At 30.4% G+C, this 19,800-nt stretch overlaps 5 protein-coding genes across 6 annotated transcripts in view; all 5 read right to left on the bottom strand.

The window, feature by feature from the left end:
* LOC122529741 overlaps positions 1–2,090 on the bottom strand; it is a 16,669-nt gene extending 14,579 nt beyond the window's left edge. The window contains exons 1-4 of the mRNA XM_043656153.1: positions 1,863–2,090; positions 1,581–1,684; positions 762–1,103; positions 23–298 (exon numbers count right to left, since the gene is read on the bottom strand). Coding sequence (XP_043512088.1) covers positions 23–298; positions 762–1,103; positions 1,581–1,684; positions 1,863–2,076 — 936 coding nt within the window. The 5' untranslated portion in view covers positions 2,077–2,090. The remainder of the gene's footprint in view (positions 1–22; positions 299–761; positions 1,104–1,580; positions 1,685–1,862) is intronic.
* A 2,267-nt stretch (positions 2,091–4,357) lies between these two features.
* LOC122529756 (odorant receptor 13a-like) lies at positions 4,358–7,691 on the bottom strand. The gene is made up of 6 exons (XM_043656179.1): positions 7,497–7,691; positions 7,021–7,273; positions 6,758–6,861; positions 5,944–6,285; positions 5,282–5,557; positions 4,358–4,594 (listed from the first exon to the last, which is right to left on the bottom strand). The coding sequence occupies exons 1-6, from the start codon at positions 7,689–7,691 to the stop codon at positions 4,538–4,540; spliced, it is 1,227 nt and encodes a 408-aa protein (XP_043512114.1). The 3' UTR covers positions 4,358–4,537.
* A 721-nt stretch (positions 7,692–8,412) lies between these two features.
* Positions 8,413–11,750, bottom strand: LOC122529757 (odorant receptor 13a-like). The gene is made up of 6 exons (XM_043656180.1): positions 11,556–11,750; positions 10,673–10,925; positions 10,472–10,572; positions 9,491–9,823; positions 9,004–9,279; positions 8,413–8,498 (listed from the first exon to the last, which is right to left on the bottom strand). Exons 1-6 carry the CDS (start codon positions 11,748–11,750, stop codon positions 8,430–8,432), a joined length of 1,227 nt encoding a protein of 408 aa, XP_043512115.1. The 3' UTR covers positions 8,413–8,429.
* Positions 11,751–13,059: 1,309 nt separating this feature from the next.
* LOC122529762 (odorant receptor 13a-like) lies at positions 13,060–16,556 on the bottom strand. The gene is made up of 6 exons (XM_043656185.1): positions 16,295–16,556; positions 15,363–15,615; positions 14,620–14,723; positions 14,139–14,453; positions 13,376–13,651; positions 13,060–13,256 (listed from the first exon to the last, which is right to left on the bottom strand). The coding sequence occupies exons 1-6, from the start codon at positions 16,487–16,489 to the stop codon at positions 13,197–13,199; spliced, it is 1,203 nt and encodes a 400-aa protein (XP_043512120.1). The 5' UTR covers positions 16,490–16,556; the 3' UTR covers positions 13,060–13,196.
* A 528-nt stretch (positions 16,557–17,084) lies between these two features.
* On the bottom strand, positions 17,085–19,751 carry LOC122529761 (odorant receptor 13a-like). 2 transcript variants are annotated; one of them, XM_043656184.1, is made up of 6 exons: positions 19,604–19,751; positions 18,890–19,142; positions 18,698–18,804; positions 17,843–18,142; positions 17,345–17,617; positions 17,085–17,278 (listed from the first exon to the last, which is right to left on the bottom strand). In XM_043656184.1, exons 1-6 carry the CDS (start codon positions 19,739–19,741, stop codon positions 17,225–17,227), a joined length of 1,125 nt encoding a protein of 374 aa, XP_043512119.1. In that variant the 5' UTR covers positions 19,742–19,751; the 3' UTR covers positions 17,085–17,224. The 2 variants fall into 2 exon arrangements, with proteins under 2 accessions (XP_043512119.1, XP_043512118.1); XM_043656183.1 differs by having other exon boundaries at positions 19,517–19,750.
* Between the last annotated feature and the right edge of the window lie 49 nt (positions 19,752–19,800).

The raw sequence follows: 19,800 nt of genomic DNA on the forward strand, positions 1-19,800 counted from the left end.
CGGTAATTAACATGTTACTTACGTTAGTGTATGTTTCTAGTGACACAATGAAGAAACCTCTGCCTGTTAAGCAACAAGGTACGCTGGACCTCATGATAACGAGAGTCAAATCCTTCTGCATCATCCTTCCGCTTGCAGTCATTGATAACAATGGCCAAGGTGCTTTGTACGCTGCAATAGCTACACTCATACTTTCGCGTATGATACAGTCGCAACTGTAAGTGAACATGAGTAACTGGCATAAGCATGCTCCTATGTGAAAGCTGAAAATCAAACGTGTCCTTGTAGGTGCGCCTGCCTGCAAGAAGTAATATTATTTGTTAATGGATTTAGTTGAAGTATGAAATTCGTATGAAAAGTTAAAGTACATGACATAGGAAAAATTTTTAGTATATGTCATTATATATAAATAAAGAAAAATTTCTCCCATGAAATATGTATTATTAAAATTTTTAAAAACAGACCGTCGTAAATCGATAAAATTTCCATGAAAAATTACGAATTAATCACTCTAATCACACTGGTAGTTCTATGGAAAATTACGAATGACTCACTTTATCTGTTAGAGTAAATATTTAAACTGTGGATATATTTGCAGAAAATTTTAAGATGCAAGATTGTTCATAATATGAAAAATATACAATATATATTCATGAATAATAAAAGTAGCTGTAAAAGATGTTGGTATAAAATGAATCATAACAAATTTATAGGTCAGATCTTTGTATTGATTATAATTCATACTAGCATGCTGTACTAACCAGAAGAACTTGATATCCATCGAGGCAGATTAACAAACTGAACATCAGTACTTGCTCTAGAATGATCCAATTGAATACCTCTTCTAATTTCTCGCAATACGCTATGAGTGTTTGGTGCTGTCGAATATATTTCTTAAAAATGGTATAATATTCGTCTGCAAAACACGTTGATTCCTTGTATGATACTTCGTTCCTCCTTTGTTTCCCTTTGTTCATTAAATCCGGCATATTTGTGATTCTATATTGCAATATTTGAAACTGACCAGCCACGTGTAGATTTATTATGCACAAGAAGTTATCGAAGCAAAAGTAACTTATTCCAATATGATATAAAGACAAAACCTGTGAATGTTAATTAAAACAGTATTATTAAATAGTTTGGAATTGTGATAATACGAACCACCCATATCCGAATATTCTAATGTTCAAATTTTGTTACACTGCTTTTCCCTGTACTAAATTATTTTACAGTGACTCCCAATATTATAATATTTGGACATTTAAATATTGATACTTTGTAAAAAGGAATTTTGTAAAAAGAAATTGTACAATAATAGTTTTGGAACCTCTTTTAAAAGACATCGTTCATTTTACTTTAAATAAATTTTAATCATTTTACTTTAATTTGAAACACAACAAGAATGTTCTTAACTATACCAAGGGAAATTAAGTATTTCAATAATGAAAAGATATAACATTCTTAAATGTCAGAAGTGGCTGTTCTATTATTTGAAAATTCCATTAACCGAGCACTTTTTGCGCTTCTATTAGTTCTAACGTGGAAGACTCTGTTGTAAAAAAATTATGAAATGACAATACCTGTATAACGAATGTTATTTCATAGTAGGGCGTTGTAGTCAGTGGCAAGTCCACCCACATGTTGAACGGAAGTACTCTGTCTGACTCATTTTTTCCAATATTTGCTGAAACAGACGTTTGAAAAATTTGTTTTTAAATAAATATTTAATAACGTGATAATTTCTAGTAATTTTTCATGAGAAAAACAATAAAAGTTTACGTTGGTACAAAAAAAAAAAAAAGTGATAGAATTAAATTCAAGGATTTGCAAATTGCGTCATATTTTTACTAGTCTTGACTTACCGATAAGTGGATTAACAATATAAGAAGCAACAGTGGCCAAAGTGAAAAATGTAAGAAAATAAATAAAAAATGTACATTTTCGTTTAAAACCGATCACAATTTGTCTTTCGTAGCTGTCGTAATCTGAGTGCAAAAATTTTCGCTGCAGGTACAAAATTAAACGAAAAAAATCCTCTTTGTGAGCGAGTAGAACGAGTATCTTGATAAACGGCATCAATGACGACAACATATTGCATGCAGTAAAAAGACACGCCTATGAACAGTCAATGTATTCATTTACATAAGAGTTTAGCGACAATGTTATCTCAGGACAATAAAATGCCTATCATTCCTAGTAGATATATTCATTTACAAAATATATATATACAAAACCATTCAAGCCGTTGTGTATGTTGTGTATAATTTGAATTTACTCGCGATAATTTATCTATGTAATACAAGTCGTAGATTTCAGAATTAATTATCAGTGGCCTTACACTAAAGTCGCCCCACGAGTAATACATGTCCATGAATTGCACCCATATAGCGAAGAGGATCGCGATCAACGTGTAACCCACTGTAATGTCTCTAACGCGTTGCTCGGATCGGTTACCCGCCATCCATAATCCCACGAGTTTCATAAAAATGGAAGTCAAACTGATAGATTTGTCGTCGTTCTTGTCGGAGCTCATATCGCATTGGCTAACAACTAGCCAGTACGTTCGAATATTGAACTCTCGTACACGTACAGAACTATTGATTGTTATAATGCGATGTTATTAATGTTATAATACGATCGATCGCTTTGATCTATTCACATCGTTTATTAAATGATCGCGCCCTTTATATTTATTTCTTATTGCCATTCATGCATGGTTATTTATTAGAACGATAATAGAACGATGGAAAATAGTGGAGGAGAAGATAGCAGAATGCTTATTGAAGGTAGACGAGGATTATTATTCCTCATTTGGCGAGAAACGTATAGATCGGATCGATGCGTTATGCATGATTGATTGGAAATCAAGGTACGGTCAACAACTGCGTCGCTTTGTAGATGAAAAATTTTATAAAATGCCCCTATTAAATCGTTACATGCCATTTAAGAAAGTTATAATTTATTTTCTTCTCAGCGGAAGCGATATATTTATCAATGAATTGAAATTGGCAGTGCTAGAGTGATTTGTGAAATGTGGTGAAAATGAATTGGAGGACATCTTAAAATAAAATGAATGATGCTTTTCAAAAATAGAGGCATCGAGCTTCCCTTATTCACAATCGTGTTCTTCGTATTAATTTTAGACTACCATTTATCGAAAGAAAAGGGAGGAAAAAGGGAATGAAATGATAAGGGGGAAAGGGAATATAACAGAACGCTCGATCACAGTCCCTAGATATTCTACTATACTTTATTATTTGGAAACCAGTATATTAAACGGACCGATAAATTATGCATGATTTCTGTGTTTGAAGAGACCTAGAATTAGTGTGTGAAATCAGACTACTGTCAACAGCTGTGCCGTTTTTGTTGCATGGGAAGTGTAGCATGTTAAATCTCGCATGTAGGATAAGAAACTCGTTTGTAAGTTCCTTTGTGTTTTTAGAAAAGGAAAAAGTGTAGATTCCATGGCGAAAGAAGATCTACTGACGTAGTGTATTTATATGTAATCTGATTCGTCTGCGATATGACTAATTGTAAGTTGAATTAATTAATTAATTGACGAGAGAAATTTACCTGTAAGTTGAAATATTGGACTTCATTGTGTTTTAATTGTTTGCGCTAATTAAAATATTGGAATAAATAATTAGTTGTTTATTAAAATAGCATATATTAATTACAGTAAGACCTCGATTGATTGAAGTTTTAATTATATAGAATTCCGGTTACTCGTTTTCTTATGTTTACTGACATATGTACGTCGGTTTATATACATTCATTTACATTTATATATTCAAATCTCTTTCATCAGTTGTTTTCTATCACTGTATAGAAAAAATTAAACAAACACATATACAAAGAAATTTTATATAGAAAAAAACATTTTTAGTTATTTCTCTTCGGATTTCGATTATTCGTTGAATTTCGATTTATTCGGACTGCTTATTCCTCCATTACACTGGTTAATCGAGATTCTACTGTATATTTATTTATTTAATTTAATTTATTTATAATTTATATTAAAATGTATTTAATTAATTTAAAAATAAGATTTTAATTAAGTAAGAAAAAAGCATTAAAACGAAAGATTAAATGTTTGATGATAAATTAAATGTTTAGTTTAACGATAGCAAAATGTCTGTGAATATTCTTATTAGAAAATATATGTATATTTTGTATATAAACATATGTATGTATACTTACATTTGAAAATATTATATATACATGCATTTATCGATAGAATATTAATAAAGTAAAATAAATTTTTTTTATTAAATGGCTTTCTTATATTGCTTTCTTTCTCTTTATATTATGAATTCAGTAATGACACATTGTATAATCATTATCTTTATTTTATGTGTAAGTTTGAAAGAATACTTAATAAATTTTAGTACGATTAGATTACGTACATCTTATGTAGATGTATCTAATGAAAGCTGATTAATTGATTTTATCAGTATAAAATTATATTCTTTTCTAATCAATTTAATTTATAGCATATAAACGTTTACACTATGTGTGTCACAATTAATATATATCACGAAACGGTACGTTGTTTTAATAATGTAAAGTATGATGCTGCTGTACTTAAAACCTGCAAAAGACGATATGGATGAGCAATTTTGCCTCATGATATTTTTCATGAAACGCAAAATGATAGATTTTAAAGTGTCTTCAAAGTTTGAACGTTATTGTCATGTAATTTTATGCAACAACTGGATAATAATTTAATTAAATCATAACCATTTCAATTCTGGGATATAGTAGATGAAAGTGTTTGCGTAAAATATACTTTAAAATTCCACAGGATGGAATTTTTATATTACTTTTGGTCTAATATTATTGAACATTTTTTACAACGATGAAATAATCAGAGACGTATTTTTTTAATCATGAAAAACGCGTTTGAAATTTGGACACTCGTGATTTTCTTCGTTCTGATTTGCCAAAAGTGTCTATCTATTATTTTTCTATAAATACATCTACGTACACCTTTATTTGTCTTATTTATTTACTGGTGATACGAATTTATCGGAAGCTGGCAATACCATAAATACTGACATATTTATTCCAAATTGTCAATAGCAAGGAAACATATNTATCCTTACGTTTTATCAACAAAAAATTTTCAAACTATTTAAGAACACATTTTTAGCACATTTACATATTTAACTTTATTGGCCAAAAGTCAGATCGAATGAGTTAAATTTAGATAAAATCCTTCAGTAATCGTGATCTAGTGATTAGGGATTTCAGTAGCGGTAATTAACATGTTACTTACGTTAGTGTATGTTTCTAGTGACACAATGAAGAAACCTCTGCCTGTTAAGCAACAAGGTATGCTGGATCTCATGATAACGAGAGTCAAATCCTTCCGCATCATTCTTCCGCTTGTAGTCATTGACAAGAGTGGCCAAGGTGCTTTATACGCTGCAGTGGCTACGCTCATACTTTCGCGCATGATACAGTCGCAACTGTAAGTGAACATCAGTAATTGGCATAAACATCCTGTTATGTGAAAGGTGAAGATTAAACGTGTCCTTGTAGGTGCGTCTGCCTGCAAGAAGTAATATTATTTATAATGCATCCGGTTGAAATATGAAATTCGTGTGAAAATATTAAAGTACATACAATAAAGCACAAGAAAAATTTGTAACATATATCTTTACTTATATCTTTCATGAGAATAAATTTTACTTATATATTTCGTTAAAATCTCTAAAAATAGACCGTTAGAAATCGACACGGTAAGGATTATATAGATTATAAGAATGATAGTTATATATACAATAATTATTAGTAAAGAAGCGAGTAAAATCGTGAACAATAACAGTAACCGTTAAAGATGTTGGTATAAAATGAATCATAATAAATTTCGAAATTGAAAACTTATAGTTCAGATCTTTGCATTCATTATAATTCATACTAGCGTGCTGTACTAACCAGAAGAACTTGATATCCATCGAGGCAGATTAACAAACTGAACATCAGTACTTGCTCTAGAATGATCCAATTGAATACCTCTTCTAATTTCTCGCAATACGCTATGAGTATTTGGTGTTGTCGAATATATTTCTTAAAAATGGTATAACAATCGTCTGCAAAACTTGTCGATTCCTTGTATGATACTTCGTTCTTCCTTTGTTTCCCTTTGTACATTAAATCCGGCATATTTGTGATTCTATATTGCAATATTTGAAACTGACCAGCTACGTGTAGATTTATAATGCACAAGAAGTTATCGAAGCAAAAGTAACTTATTCCAATATGATATAAAGACAAAACCTGTGAATGTTAATTAAAACAGTATTATTAAATAATAGTTTGGAATTGTGATAATACGCTTTAAACCACCCATATCCGAACAACTATTATCCGAATATTCTAATGTTCAAACTTTGTTACACTGCTTTTCCTTATACAAAATTATTTTAAAATATTTTACAGTGACTCCCAATATTATAATATTCGGACATTTAAATATCGAAACTTTGTAAAAAGAAATTTTGTAAAAAGAAATCGTACAATAATAGTTTAGGAACCTCTACTTTTAAAAGAATCGTTCATTTTACCTTAAATATAATTTGAAACACAACAAGAACTGTACTTACCTATACCAAGAAAATTAGGTATTTCAATAACGAAAAAGATATAACATTTTTAAATGTCAGAAAACTAGTTGTTCTATTATTTTTTGCCCTTCTGTTAGTTCAGATGTGGGAGACTCTGTTGTAATAAAATTATGAAATGACAATACCTGTAGAACGAATATTATTTCATAGTATGGCGTTGTAGTCAGTGGCAAGTCCACCCACATGTTGAACGGAAGTACTCTGTCTGACTCATTTTTTCCAATATTTGCTGAAACAGATGTTTGAATAACTTGTTTTTAAGTAAATATTTAATAATGTGGTAATTTCCATGAGAGAAACAGTAAAAGTTTACGTTGGTACAAAAAAAAAAGTGATAACAGAATTAAATTCAAGGAAATGCGTCATATTTTTACTAGTCTTAACTTACCGATAAGTGGATTAACAATATAAGAAACAACAGTGGCCAAAGTGAAAAGTGTGAAGAAATAAATAAAAAATGTACATTTTCGTTTAAAACCGATCACAATTTGTCTTTCGTAGCTGTCGTAATCTGCGTGCAAAAATTTTCGCTGTAGGTACAAAATTAAACGAAAAAAATCCTCTTTGTGAGCGAGCAGAACGAGTATCTTGATAAACGGCATCGTTAACGACAACATATTGCATGCAGTAAAAAGACAGGCCTATGAACAGTCAATGTATTCATTTACATAAGACTTTAGCGACAATGTTATTTCAGGACAATAAAATGCCTATCATTCCTAGTAGATATATTCATTTACAAAATATATATATACAACACCATTCAAGCCGTTGTGTACGTTGTGTATAATTTGAATTTACTCGCGATAATTTATCTATATAATACAAGTCGTAGATTTCAGAATTAATTATCAGTGGCCTTACACTAAAGTCGCCCCACGAGTAATACATGTCCGTGAATTGCACCCATATAGCGAAGAGGATCGCGATCAACGTGTAACCCACTGTAATATCTCTAACGCGTTGCTCGGATCGGTTACTCGCCATCCATAATCCCACGAGTTTCATAAAAATGGAAGTCAAACTGATAGATTTGTCGTCGTTCTTGTCGGAGCTCATATCGCATTGGCTAACAACTAGCCAGTACGTTCGAATATTGAATTCTCGTACACGTACAGAACTATTGATTGTTATAATGCGATGTTATTAATGTTATAATACAATCGATCGCTTTGATCTATTCGCATTCTTTATTAAATGATCGCGCCCTTTATATTTATTTCTTATTGCCATTCATGCACGGTTATTTATTAAAACGATAATAGAAGGATGGGAAATAGTGGAAGAGAAGATAGCAGAATGCTTATTGAAGGTAGACGAGGATTATTATTCCTCATTTGGCGAGAAACGTATAGATCGGGTCGATACGTTATTGACGGGAAATCAAGGTATGGTCAACAGCTGCGTCGCTTTGTAAATGGAACATTTTATAAAATGCCCCTGCTAAATCGTTAAATGCCATTTAAGAAAATTATAATTTATTTTCTCTTTGGCGGAAGCGAAATGTTTGTCGGTGAACTGAAATTGGCAGTGCTAGAGTGATCTGTGAACTGTGGTGAAATTGATTTGGAAGACGATTCTTCTCCTATTCTACAATACTTTGCAACTTAACAATATTTTTCGTTCATATCACGTGTTTATTGGTAGAGTACGTTAGTAATTCTAACGATGTATATGTGTCTGCAATTCTGTACAAAAGACGAATTTTATTTTTCTTTTTTCCTTCTTTCTTTTTCTATAACTTAATCTACACATATAATTTTCTATGACAAATCAATTGGAATCTTTTGTTATCCATTATGTTTTATCTGTTATTTCCACATGGTTTCTTAACAATGTGAAATACGATACTGCGGTACTCAAAATCTGTAAAACATACATATACAGGAAGACAATAATGGTGGTGTTCACATCAAACGAACGAATGTTTAATCTGCGACTAAATTTGTTCCCGTATTTATATCGTTCACAGACTCTTTTTATTGTCAACCCGAAATGTGTGTGTCGGTATATCGAAAACGGTTAGGACCGATTTGATATGTATACTTTCATGAATTTTATGAAGAACATTTGAACGTATAGTGACTCTTATCAATATTTGTGGACACTAAATATTACAATTAAACTGTTATAAGTTTGCAGAAAAAATTGTACAACGATAAATAAACTTTATTTTAAAACTTGAAACCTTCGTTTTGAAAAATGCATCTAAAGCCGAAATATCGGCTCGTTGGCAGTAAAAGGATTAAAGACTGTTATAATAAGGATAAATAAAACGAGCGTGGATTTGTCGCAACATTCGTTTGTTTGGCGTAAACGCACAATAATATATATATATATGTATTGCATTTGTTTCGTGTATTATACCGACTGTAGTGTAAGTTTCCAGCGACACAGGGAAAAATCCGTATGCGGTTAGACAGCAGACTCGCCTAGAGCGCTTTATTGTCATTACGATATCATTTCGAAGCATCTTCCCATATTCGTTCATTGGCATAATCGTCCACATAGCTGAGTACGATCCAATGGCAACGTTATCGCTATGTTCTATCACGCCGTCACAGCTATAGGTAAACATAAACAATAACGACATCGCACCGAGTAAAAGAAAAATGAAAACGGCACGTCGTGCGGCGCTGGCTTTGGCCTAAGAGAAAACATATTTTTATCGAAATATTTTTATCAAATATATTTTTATAACGGTATGTTATGCAATATACTATAATTAAAATTTCTCAATCAAGTAATTAAAATGCACTTGATAGAATGTTACAGAAAAATCAATTGTTGACATTTCGTTTTCGAATCGGTGTGTGAACATTCGTAATAAAAGTGTTTGCAATATGTCAAATACTAACCAACAACACTTGATAACCAAACAGGCAAATTAACATACTAAATACTAACACTTGTCCAAGTATAATCATCGTGTACACGTTTTCTAGCGTTTTGTAATAATTGATCAATGCCTGATGGTGTCGTACGTATTTTTTAAATGTATCGTAGATCATGTATGCGTGCTTTGTCAGCATTGATTCCTCATCTTTTTCGGTTATCTGATATTCTGTGTCGCACATTTTTAAAAATCTGTATCGAAGTATGCGAAATTGACCAGTTAAGTGTATGGCCATTATGCAGAAAATATTGTCAAAGCAAAAATAACAGACTCCTATGTAGAGAAAGGTTATAATCTGTAAGAAATAAAGATTATTTCTGTATATATTACATCTTTTAATTTCTGTCTATAATTCTAAATCAATTTCTATTAAAAATTATTTTTGTTTGTCGAAAATTCAATATACGTCCCTCGATTTACGCGGATTATTCTCTACATGCGGAAGAAAAAGAAGAAAAAAAAGGAATCCACCAGAATGAAATATTAGAAAAAGCTAATATAAGTTATAAAAAGATTTATCTCACATATTTTCACAAAACAATCAATGAAAATTGTATGTTGGTAAGTATTCTTGGTATTTTGCTGAATCAGGAAATTTTAGAAAGAATAATTACCAATAATGGAAGAGAAGAAAAAGGACCTCGTAAAATGAGATCGTGTAAATTGAATAACAAAATAGCGTAAATAGAGAGTACTTATTATTCGCGTAAAAGAAATACTGCGTAAATCAAGGAACGAGTGTATTTGAATGTACAGGATATGCTACAGGATATGTTTAAATGTGAATGGTAGAATGACTCATTCAATTACTATTACTTGTAGCCCGCCCTGTATAATACAACATAATTTCAATATATTCATATCGTATATAGTAATGGAATGAAGCGTCCTACTATTGTCTATCTATATCATTTACTAGTAAAAGTAAAAACATTTGAAATACCTGGAACAAAAATAATAGTTCGTAATAAGGCGATACCATTGGGAAATTTAGCCACATATTAAATGGAAGTATTCTTTCGGATTCATTGTTTCCAATCTGTGCTGCAATAAACGCGTAGATGACGCTTTATTTTGCGTATATTACGCGTGCAAAGCACACTTTGCGTGAAAAAATTTTTATTTCTTTCATATTATAATCTACCGGTGAATGGTGTACTGAGATAAGCTATTATAGCACAAATACCAATGGCGGTAACGGAGGAGACGAAAAACGCGCAAATCTTTTTACAGTTGTCCAGAATTTCTTTCTCGTGAATATCGTATTTGACATTCCAGAAATTTTCTTGCATGTACACAATCAGATTTATGAATTCTTTCTTATGCATCACTATAATGGATACTTTCATTAAGATTATTATTACACTCAGAGTGTTGGTAAGAGTATAAAGTACGTCCTGAAATCAATTACTGTGAGATAAGTAATAAGTATTGTAGATAGTATTGTATTATAGCTGACGAATAATGCAATAAGATTTACTGCAAAAGTGTCATTGATTGGACATGTTTCAAAATGTCGATTCTAAACGAATAATAAAAGTGAAGAGCATAACTGTACCAATGATAAATGAAAAATTGTTGATAATTTAAACCGATATAACATTGTAAAAAATATTGTAAAAGAAAAAGATCTTGTAACGATCCACTTGGTTTCGCTTCAAAATGAATTCTGAGATGAATCACTGTAACAAGTAGTTCTACAAGTTAATTGCATTACTGTAAATTATATTGCATTGTGTTATAGATGGCAAATAATTTAAAACAATATGGTTTATTAAATAATATTAATTAAACATATTAAAAATTTCCAAATTATTGATTGCAAACGAATAATTAATCGATTAGTTTATAGCAAAAGTGGCATTATTAATTTATAATGAAATGATAATTATTTCAAATTAACTATTAACCTAGGAATTTTGATAAAACTTCATGAATTCTCATTTCTAAAATGCCGGCGTTGTACTAGAGTCAGTTATTTCTATTAACTACATTCGTTATAAGTATAAAATTGTGAATACACTCACGCCATTATAGAGCCAAGTAAAATATAGATCTCTGCTAGAAATGAGTACGCCACACACTGAGTTCCAAACCGTATAGATAAGTATCAATTTCATCTGAGGCTCTTTCGCGTGATTATCATCTACCCATAAGCCAATGTTCTTCAAAAAAAAAGAAGACAAATTTATAGATATATCCGACTTTCGTTTCGTTTGCATGACGACTCTCGAGCGTCTACTAAACTCTCCCTTATGTACGACCGGTAACGGTAATTGCTATCCTTTATCGATTCCTTGTTTCCGTTCGTATCTTTCTACCTGCTATTAATTTTTTCTCTACACACTATTACACATGGTGTGAATTGAAGGGATGATTACAATGTTTCAGTGGGGAACAAAGAAATAAAAAGCATGTTGGATAATTTGATTGGCAATGGACGTTCGTTGCATTATTCTTTCATACGATCATTACGTCCTGGATTAAAATTGACTTTTCAAACCTTCATTATAAAGTCAGATATACATACGTATGTATATACAAGTGTATTAGACATTTTCCGTCCTTACACAGTATATCCTCTTAAACAGTATATCCTTGAATGGTTTCGTTGAGGTGAAATCGGAATTTTTTAATGTTGTACCTGTGATTATTTTAAACAATACTTGTTTACATTGTTATCATAATTTTTGCGTAATGATTCAATCTATTTTATATTTGTATTATGTACTTTTATTATACATAGAATATAATGTATTGGTAACAAAAATCCAAAGAAAAAGTTGTACGTTTTAAAATGTAACCAAACATCGATCCGATAAAATGATAACATAGTGTTTAAATTTTCTTCCTTGTAGCTGAATCATCAAACTATTTAGAGTGAGTAATACAATATTCAATGTTTATTTTTTCTTGTGCGTTTAACATTATTTTGTTGGACATTATATATGTCATGAGGGAAGATATACATACCCTAAAAGCACGTTTTTATGCAAAATCATAATAATTCTTTGAATGTGTGTTGTCATTTTGTTACAACGATATTCTGTTATTTTTCTTATTTTTTACAAATTGATTATGTAAATGCCCCGTCCAAAACTGGTTTTACTACTTTACGAAACCGACAATTGTTCTTTCAGCAAAGAAAGTGAAAGTGCAAACGAGAAACGTATATACGAATATTTGAAATCATTTGCTAATGTAAGTCATAATTCATAGTATCGTTAAATTTTAGTATCTGTGATAAATTATGTTGCTTACAAAAGGAAATTAAATTTTAATAATTAGTCAAATTATTATTATAATATTGTTGATATTTACCTGTTAATATAATAATATTTACTATAATATTATAAAAATATTATTATTAATTTAAATATTAATAATCAATTAATATTTAAAATAGTAAAGTTTTATGTAATATTTGCAGGATTGGAGTACCTGGTATTGAAACCACAGAAAATTAGATTATCATTACGATGATAATTATGATTCGCTTGACTTGTGGAATTTTCATATTCTATATAAAATTTTCCTCCACGTAAAATCGTTTGAATAACTTTATTTTCATTGTTACTAAAACACAGTTTGTTTGTAAACAAACAATTAAAATATTTTTATCACGTAAATTTATGTATATATATCATACGATATGAATTATTTGTCTGTCATTCTCTCGTGGATGATTCTCTCATGAGCGTGAAATATGACACTGTGGAACTCATAAGCTGAAACAAGAAGTTTTAGTTTACTATCGTAAATTTTATCTCAAAATTTACTTATTATTTGTTATTAAAATGGTATTTAAAGAATAAACAGGACGTGGAATAAGCAGTAGATCACGTACCGCAGTAGATGTTTCCAAAGACACAGGGAAGAATCCAGCGGCGGACAGATAACACGGTCGGATCGACTTCATCATTATTATATTAATATCTTTTCGTATCATTCTACCAGTTTTGGTCATTGGCAGAATTGTCCACCAGCCTGAATACGTTGCCAAGCTAATGTTCACACTTTCCTCCATTAAGCAATGGCAACTGTAGGTGAAGATAATTATATGGATAAAGCTACCGATCATATGGAAAACGAAAATGAGTCGTGTCCCGATGGATACGTTTGCCTATATACATAATATTAAATAATTCTATAATAATATTATATAACGCTGCATAATACTAATGTAATATTATAACACTAGTACAATATTAATACAATATTGTAAAGATTTAAAATAATATTTGTTACGATTCAGGTTTGTGATTATAGAGCTTGTCATATTTTTGCAATAAGTATTAATCAATGAAATATTAACAAGATTTTACTTTATTATATGACGTATATAATACATCTATTGATTATGTGAAAAATGATGATGTATTTTTTAAACAAAGTAAAAGTTATATTAAAATATGCTTATCAACAGAAATTTGATTGCTGTTAATATTGTAAGAGGAAAAATATCGTCGGTTCTCTTCAAAATCCGCCGCGCCGTTCTCGAATGTGTCAAACAATGAAATTTGTGTTTAGTATGAATTATTTAGTATAATTTAGCATAAAAATCGCATCGAAATATTATTTAAAAAACGAACGAAACTGTTCACACATACCAGGAGTATCTCGTACGTATCAAAGCACATTAATAAGCTAAAGACTACCATGTGGCCGAAGATTGGCAACGTATAAACGTACTCGAGTTTGTCGCAGAATTCGATCAATGACTGATGCTTCCTGATGCATTTTTTCAACGCTGTGTAGCATCTTTCAGTGCAATCAGCCTTATTCGTTTGTTTATCGATGATCTTCCACAGATTTAACAACCTGTTCTGCAGCATGCGGAATTGGTAGATCACGTGCATGTTTAATATGCATAAGAAGTTATCATTGCACAAATAGGACACACCGATTTGTTCCACAACTATCACCTGTGTGAATAATGAGTTCCCATAATGAAATCATGATTATGCCTGCTGCGTTATCAGCTTCTCACGCGAACATTAACTTGCTAATTACTAGTCACTAATCACTGTTAAATATACTCGGAAATGGATAATGTCGCGTTTTATGGATGTAAATGGAGATGCACGATACCTGAATGGCAAACATTATTTCGTAATATGGTGTCACACTTAGCGGGAAATTGATCCACATTTTGAACGGAAGTATTCTATCCGATTTGTTTTTTCCGATGTTCGCTGAAAGGTAATGGAATATGGATTCTGAACTATTGATTAACTTGCACATATACTGCCGGTCTAAAGTTTAAGACCACTTGTATCAATTTAAAATTTATGCAAAGAAAAAAAAGAAAAAAAAATTTTAATAAACATAAATTGGACTAATCTTGATCTATTTGAATTATTACGAGAAAAACAAGTTACGGAAACATGCTCCAATTTTGCAAAAGTATTTAATGGAGATTTCACAACACTATTGAGATAATATATCATTTGAAAATTTAAATAAATTAATTGAAAGAATGCCTAAAATAATAACAGTTGCATTGGAAAATAAAGTATACATTATTGTTTACAAATGTTGTGTGTTTTCCTTTTCTTTTTTAAATTTTTGTATTTAATTAATGTCCATAGATATCAGTGTTTAAATATTATATATAGAAGTTTCTTAAATGAAATCATTTTCAGGAAATGGAAGTTTCTTTCTTAATGCATGTGGCTTTCTTAAACTTTTGTCGCAGTGTATTTGTTTTCTTCAAAACAAGAATTTATTCGATTGAGATTAACTGAAGTAATTGTTCCGGAAATTATAGAATTGTCTTACGTTTAATTGTTGATTTCTTGCAAAGATGGGGATTGTTTAATATACTTGCTTACCGCATATTGGTGTGATCAGATAAAAAGCCAAAGCGGCTTGCGTGACAGAACATGCCGTTATGGTCCATAGTTTGCAAAATTTTCGGCACTTCATGAAAAGTATTTTCTCCCTGTGATTGTACTTGAAATGCCAGAAATTCTGTTGCGCAAATAATACTAAATCCTTGAATTCCGTTCTGCGAATGTTTAATACCAAAACTTTGAACATCGCTAATATGATGCATAATGTATTACAGATTAGGAAAGTACAGTGCTGAAAAAGTAAAATTTATCATATTGCATATAAAAAAATTTGTTTCGTATTTTTCATTGCATTTTCATAATACAAATCTATTATATTTTACAAACTAAATTAGTATTTTGCTTAATTGTTTCGTTTGCAATTAAATTATTTATACATAAATGTAAATTTCAAATTGGTTTTCAGAAGTTTGATATTTTTGCTACGTTTTGACAGTTATGATTAACGAACTGATTTTATTAATTTTATTTTTCTATCAATTTTTAAATTTTATATTCTAAATTTTACATTCATTTCTAATAAATAGCTTCGTAAAATTTGTGTAAATTTTTGTATACGTGTTGTAGCTAAAATATATATTTCAATCGTTCTGAAACTCAGCAATGCAGATGTACTTAAAGTCATTTTGCAGAATTTTTAGTCACCTTATTATTTATAATATTAGTTATTGTATATGTTATGTATATAATTATATATGTTAAGACTAACTTAAAGAAATTCTTTTGAATTGTATCTTGCATTGGAATAATTTAAAAGTATCCAAATATTCAAGTATGGATATAAATTTTGATTTCAAGTGCATCTGACTTATGATCATAGAATAAATAGTATGACTTATGATCCTAGGATAAATAGTCTATTTCTATATAAAAACAATAAGTTTATAAAAATGATTGGTTTTCATACTCACGCCTAAATTGTTCCAGCTGTAGTAAACATCGCCGAGATTTAGATACAATCCGAAGATATGAATGACTAGAGTATATACCATGGCAAATATTCTTCGACGTTCTTCGGTGTTATTCATAGTCATCCAAATACCCGAGAGTTTCAAAAGAAACTGCGATAGTGCAATGGAGATATCCGAGTATTCTGCTGTATGCATGGCAATCCTTCTCCTCAATTTTGATTTTGAAATCAGGCGACAGCTACTAGACTTCAGCGAATGTGATTTGAAGTGACATTACTTTGATCTATCGAGACACTCGATCGTTTGTTAATGGATACGTGTCCTATCTAAAGTGAGCTCTTCCGCGTAAAATACAAATAGTATGGTGATGGGAACAAATATGAAAAGTATCACACATGTATTATATATACTTCGAAGGGGATGTGATTATCACATCCAGTATTGAATGGAGAACTAACAGTTGGTCATCGTATCGATTATTTTAGTCAGAGGAAAAATTATACTATGGTGAATGGTTATTCAGAGAATAAAACGTTCGTGTTACTTTCTGTGAATAATATTTAAGAAACAGTTGGATAATCTCTATTGTGTTCCATTGTGTTCAATTGTGCTATGGAATAATATTTATTATTTGGTGTCAAATATAACATGAAGATATATTTTTGAAATATAGTAAAAAATAGAAAAAGTTTAGTATAAGCAGATACATTTTATTTATTTATTTTTTTTAGAAACATATTAAATAAGATTATTTATAAAATTCTTGTGCTCATTGTTTCTTTATTTTAGAATATCAGTTTGCAACTTATCCAAGATATGTTAATTAAATACATTATATTTACCTGGATATCTCTTAATGTGATCGACTATTCAATGATACCTTAATCATAAAATTATTTTGGAATATTTTTAAATTATTATTAAATATCATTACCCATCCATTGTTTGAAGTAGGGTAAAATAGGATGCAGTTGTGCTCATCACCTGTAGATGTAACAAAAAACGTGTAAGTTGTTTTTAAAGTTAATCTAGTCTAAAGCACGCACTCACATTTGTAAACGACTTAAGAGAGATGGGAAAAAATTTTGCAGCTGTAAGGTAGCAAGGATATTTTGTTCGTATCATTACAATAATCATATCTTTCCTGAGTTTACTGAACATTATATAAGATGTCCTCTCCCAACTGCAACTGTATATCGCATTTCCTACGGAGCTGCTTTCTTCCATTATATCGTCACAAATCCGTGTTATCATATATACTTGTACGATACCACTGATAGCATAACTCAGGAACAGATATTTCTTCACTAATTCTTCGCTAGCCTTTAAAGTAAAAATTAAAAACATTAAATTGCAATTTTATTCAATAAGAATAATTGAAACATGATTATTCTTGGTTAAGAACATGAAATTATTTTAGTCTTTGCTTTAAGTGCAGATTGGCAACTGGAACATTACAATGACAGAAATGGAGAAAGGTTATAGGAAAAATAATGTAAGGAAGCAGGAAATAAGGATGTGAGAATATAAAAGTAAACCATAACTTACCATGGTTAGCTGAAACCCCGAGAGACATAACACTATACTGGACATTAATAGCTGAAACATCAGGGGAAAGCAGAACACGCATTCCAATTTCTCCACGTACGTAATAAGCAAATGGTGATATATTATGCATTCTTTGAACTCCTCGTATGTTTCAAATGATTTTCTCTCCGAAAAATTTCCAAATATCGTTTCTAATCTATTTTGTAAAATCTTGAACTGTCCGCCTACGTGTAGAGTCAGTACACACAATAAATTGTCAAAACAGCAAAAGCAAATTCCTGAATGCAGAGCTGACATCACCTGTAAAGCAAAGTAAGCATTTTTTTCAAACAATAATGATCCTGGCTTTCAGTTACTCTAGTAGTTTCAACAATATGCTAAAATTTGATACAATGATATTTGAAGTACATATATATCTGTAGCATACATAAATGATTCGGAGAATAATGTTGAAATTTAAAAAAAATCTTACATTGCCAGCCAAACATTATCTTTGAAGAGATTTATTCAACAATGACCGATAGCAAGCTAGTTATTTAATTTATTCTGTATTGACACCTGATTTAAAGAAATTTTTATTTCAGTACAATTATTTTAAATCTTACAGTTATGAAAGTTTGAATTATTTTAAATATCTGTTATAAATTTTTTTCTATTTATTATTTAATAAAATAATCTTCCTTTTCGAAAGTATGCTTTCTAAAAGTTAGAGTAAGTTATTGTAAAACTCGTGTCTTTTTCATCACGTTGCACAGAAATTATATTATTTCCCAGAAGTATATTAATTTTTACAGCTTGTGCCGATTTCAACTACACATTTCTTCATTATATTTTATACTTCTCTTATTTACATACCTCCACTCCGAATATAATTTCGTAATACGGTGTCCTAGTTGCGGGTACTTTGAACAGTCTGAAATGGAAAGGGAGAATTCTGTCCTCCCCAGTTTTTCCAATGTTTGCTGTTACAAAATTTTCTTCTTATAATTTCTTATTCGACTCGAAAAGGTAAGTACTAGCGAAATGTGAAAAATTGTAAAAACGTACCAAAGAGAGGATACACTGTGTATACAACGGCTGTTCCATAAATAAAAAATGTATAAGAACCCATATATAGCATGGATTTTTTATTGAGTTTATCCATGATTCTTTTCTCAAATGCGTTGTATTTCTTGCACCAAAAGTATTTCTGGCTCCGTTCGAGTAACCACGTTATCTCTGGTTTTCGCACAGTAAACGTGATGGCCTTTACCGTTGCTATTAAAAGAGGTATTGCCGTGGAAGCAGTGTATGTTGCTTCCTATGAAATTGTTTCAAGACTCACGTGAAAAAAAGCAGTTGACAATGGTAACACAGGCAAAAAATAGTAAAATAAGACGAAAGTAATTTAATTTACTTTTTGTTTAACGTTTAAGGAAATACAGAAAATTTAAATTAAGTAAGAGAAATTTAAATTTAATCAGAATTAAATATTTCTTTATCGAGTTATCACAAGATACAATTACAAAGAATAACAAAGAATAAATTTTACTATTGCAACAAAGTTGAAAAAATAATAAATAAGCACGGTTATAACATTTATAGTGTAACACTGTTAAGCAAACGAATATTTTTTCACTTGTGTCACAATGTACAATAAAAAACTGTTACGCAGAAATCGTCATTTGTACGCACGTAAAGATCATGTCGACAATAATAAAGATCAATCGATTGGTTCGTTATGGATATAGAAAGAATAAATAACATATAGAAATAATTGACCCGTAACATCAACTTCTCTTTTCTCGTATAGACTGTCCAGAAACCAATGATTTTCATGAGGAACCGTGTAAGCTTGATTGAAAAGTAGTTTGACTGTGCCATTGCCATTCTTGTGTCTTTACTGTTGTCTTTTATCATTCTTTCTAGAGTGACTATATGATTATGTCTTACCCTGACATAACACCTCTATCATTAGA

The sequence above is a fragment of the Frieseomelitta varia genome, unplaced genomic scaffold (genome assembly GCF_011392965.1).
Source record: "Frieseomelitta varia isolate USP_RPSP 00005682 unplaced genomic scaffold, Fvar_1.2 scaffold_307, whole genome shotgun sequence".
NCBI classification, from domain to species: domain Eukaryota; kingdom Metazoa; phylum Arthropoda; class Insecta; order Hymenoptera; family Apidae; genus Frieseomelitta; species Frieseomelitta varia.

Excerpts from the sequence above, each read along its gene's own strand:
- LOC122529761 (XM_043656183.1), bottom strand. The coding sequence starts at position 19,741 with ATGATAAAAGACAACAGTAAAGACACAAGAATGGCAATGGCACAGTCA. Across the intron at positions 18,143-18,697 it reads AAATTATATTCGGAGTGGAG|GTGATGTCAGCTCTGCATTC; the intron begins GTATGTAAATAA and ends TTTGCTTTACAG. Across the intron at positions 17,279-17,344 it reads CTCTTAAGTCGTTTACAAAT|GTGATGAGCACAACTGCATC; the intron begins GTGAGTGCGTGC and ends TTACATCTACAG.
- LOC122529756 (XM_043656179.1), bottom strand. The coding sequence starts at position 7,691 with ATGAGCTCCGACAAGAACGACGACAAATCTATCAGTTTGACTTCCATT. Across the intron at positions 7,274-7,496 it reads ACTCGTGGGGCGACTTTAGT|GCCTGTCTTTTTACTGCATG; the intron begins GTAAGGCCACTG and ends GACTGTTCATAG. Across the intron at positions 6,862-7,020 it reads TATTGTTAATCCACTTATCG|CAAATATTGGAAAAAATGAG; the intron begins GTAAGTTAAGAC and ends CATCTGTTTCAG.
- LOC122529762 (XM_043656185.1), bottom strand. The coding sequence starts at position 16,489 with ATGCATACAGCAGAATACTCGGATATCTCCATTGCACTATCGCAGTTT. Across the intron at positions 13,652-14,138 it reads ATACGTACGAGATACTCCTG|GCAAACGTATCCATCGGGAC; the intron begins GTATGTGTGAAC and ends TTATGTATATAG. Across the intron at positions 13,257-13,375 it reads CTTTGGAAACATCTACTGCG|CTTATGAGTTCCACAGTGTC; the intron begins GTACGTGATCTA and ends TTCTTGTTTCAG.
- LOC122529757 (XM_043656180.1), bottom strand. The coding sequence starts at position 11,750 with ATGCAAACGAAACGAAAGTCGGATATATCTATAAATTTGTCTTCTTTT. Across the intron at positions 10,573-10,672 it reads TCTCAGTACACCATTCACCG|CACAGATTGGAAACAATGAA; the intron begins GTAGATTATAAT and ends CGTTTATTGCAG. Across the intron at positions 9,824-10,471 it reads AACTATTATTTTTGTTCCAG|ATTATAACCTTTCTCTACAT; the intron begins GTATTTCAAATG and ends TATTTCTTACAG.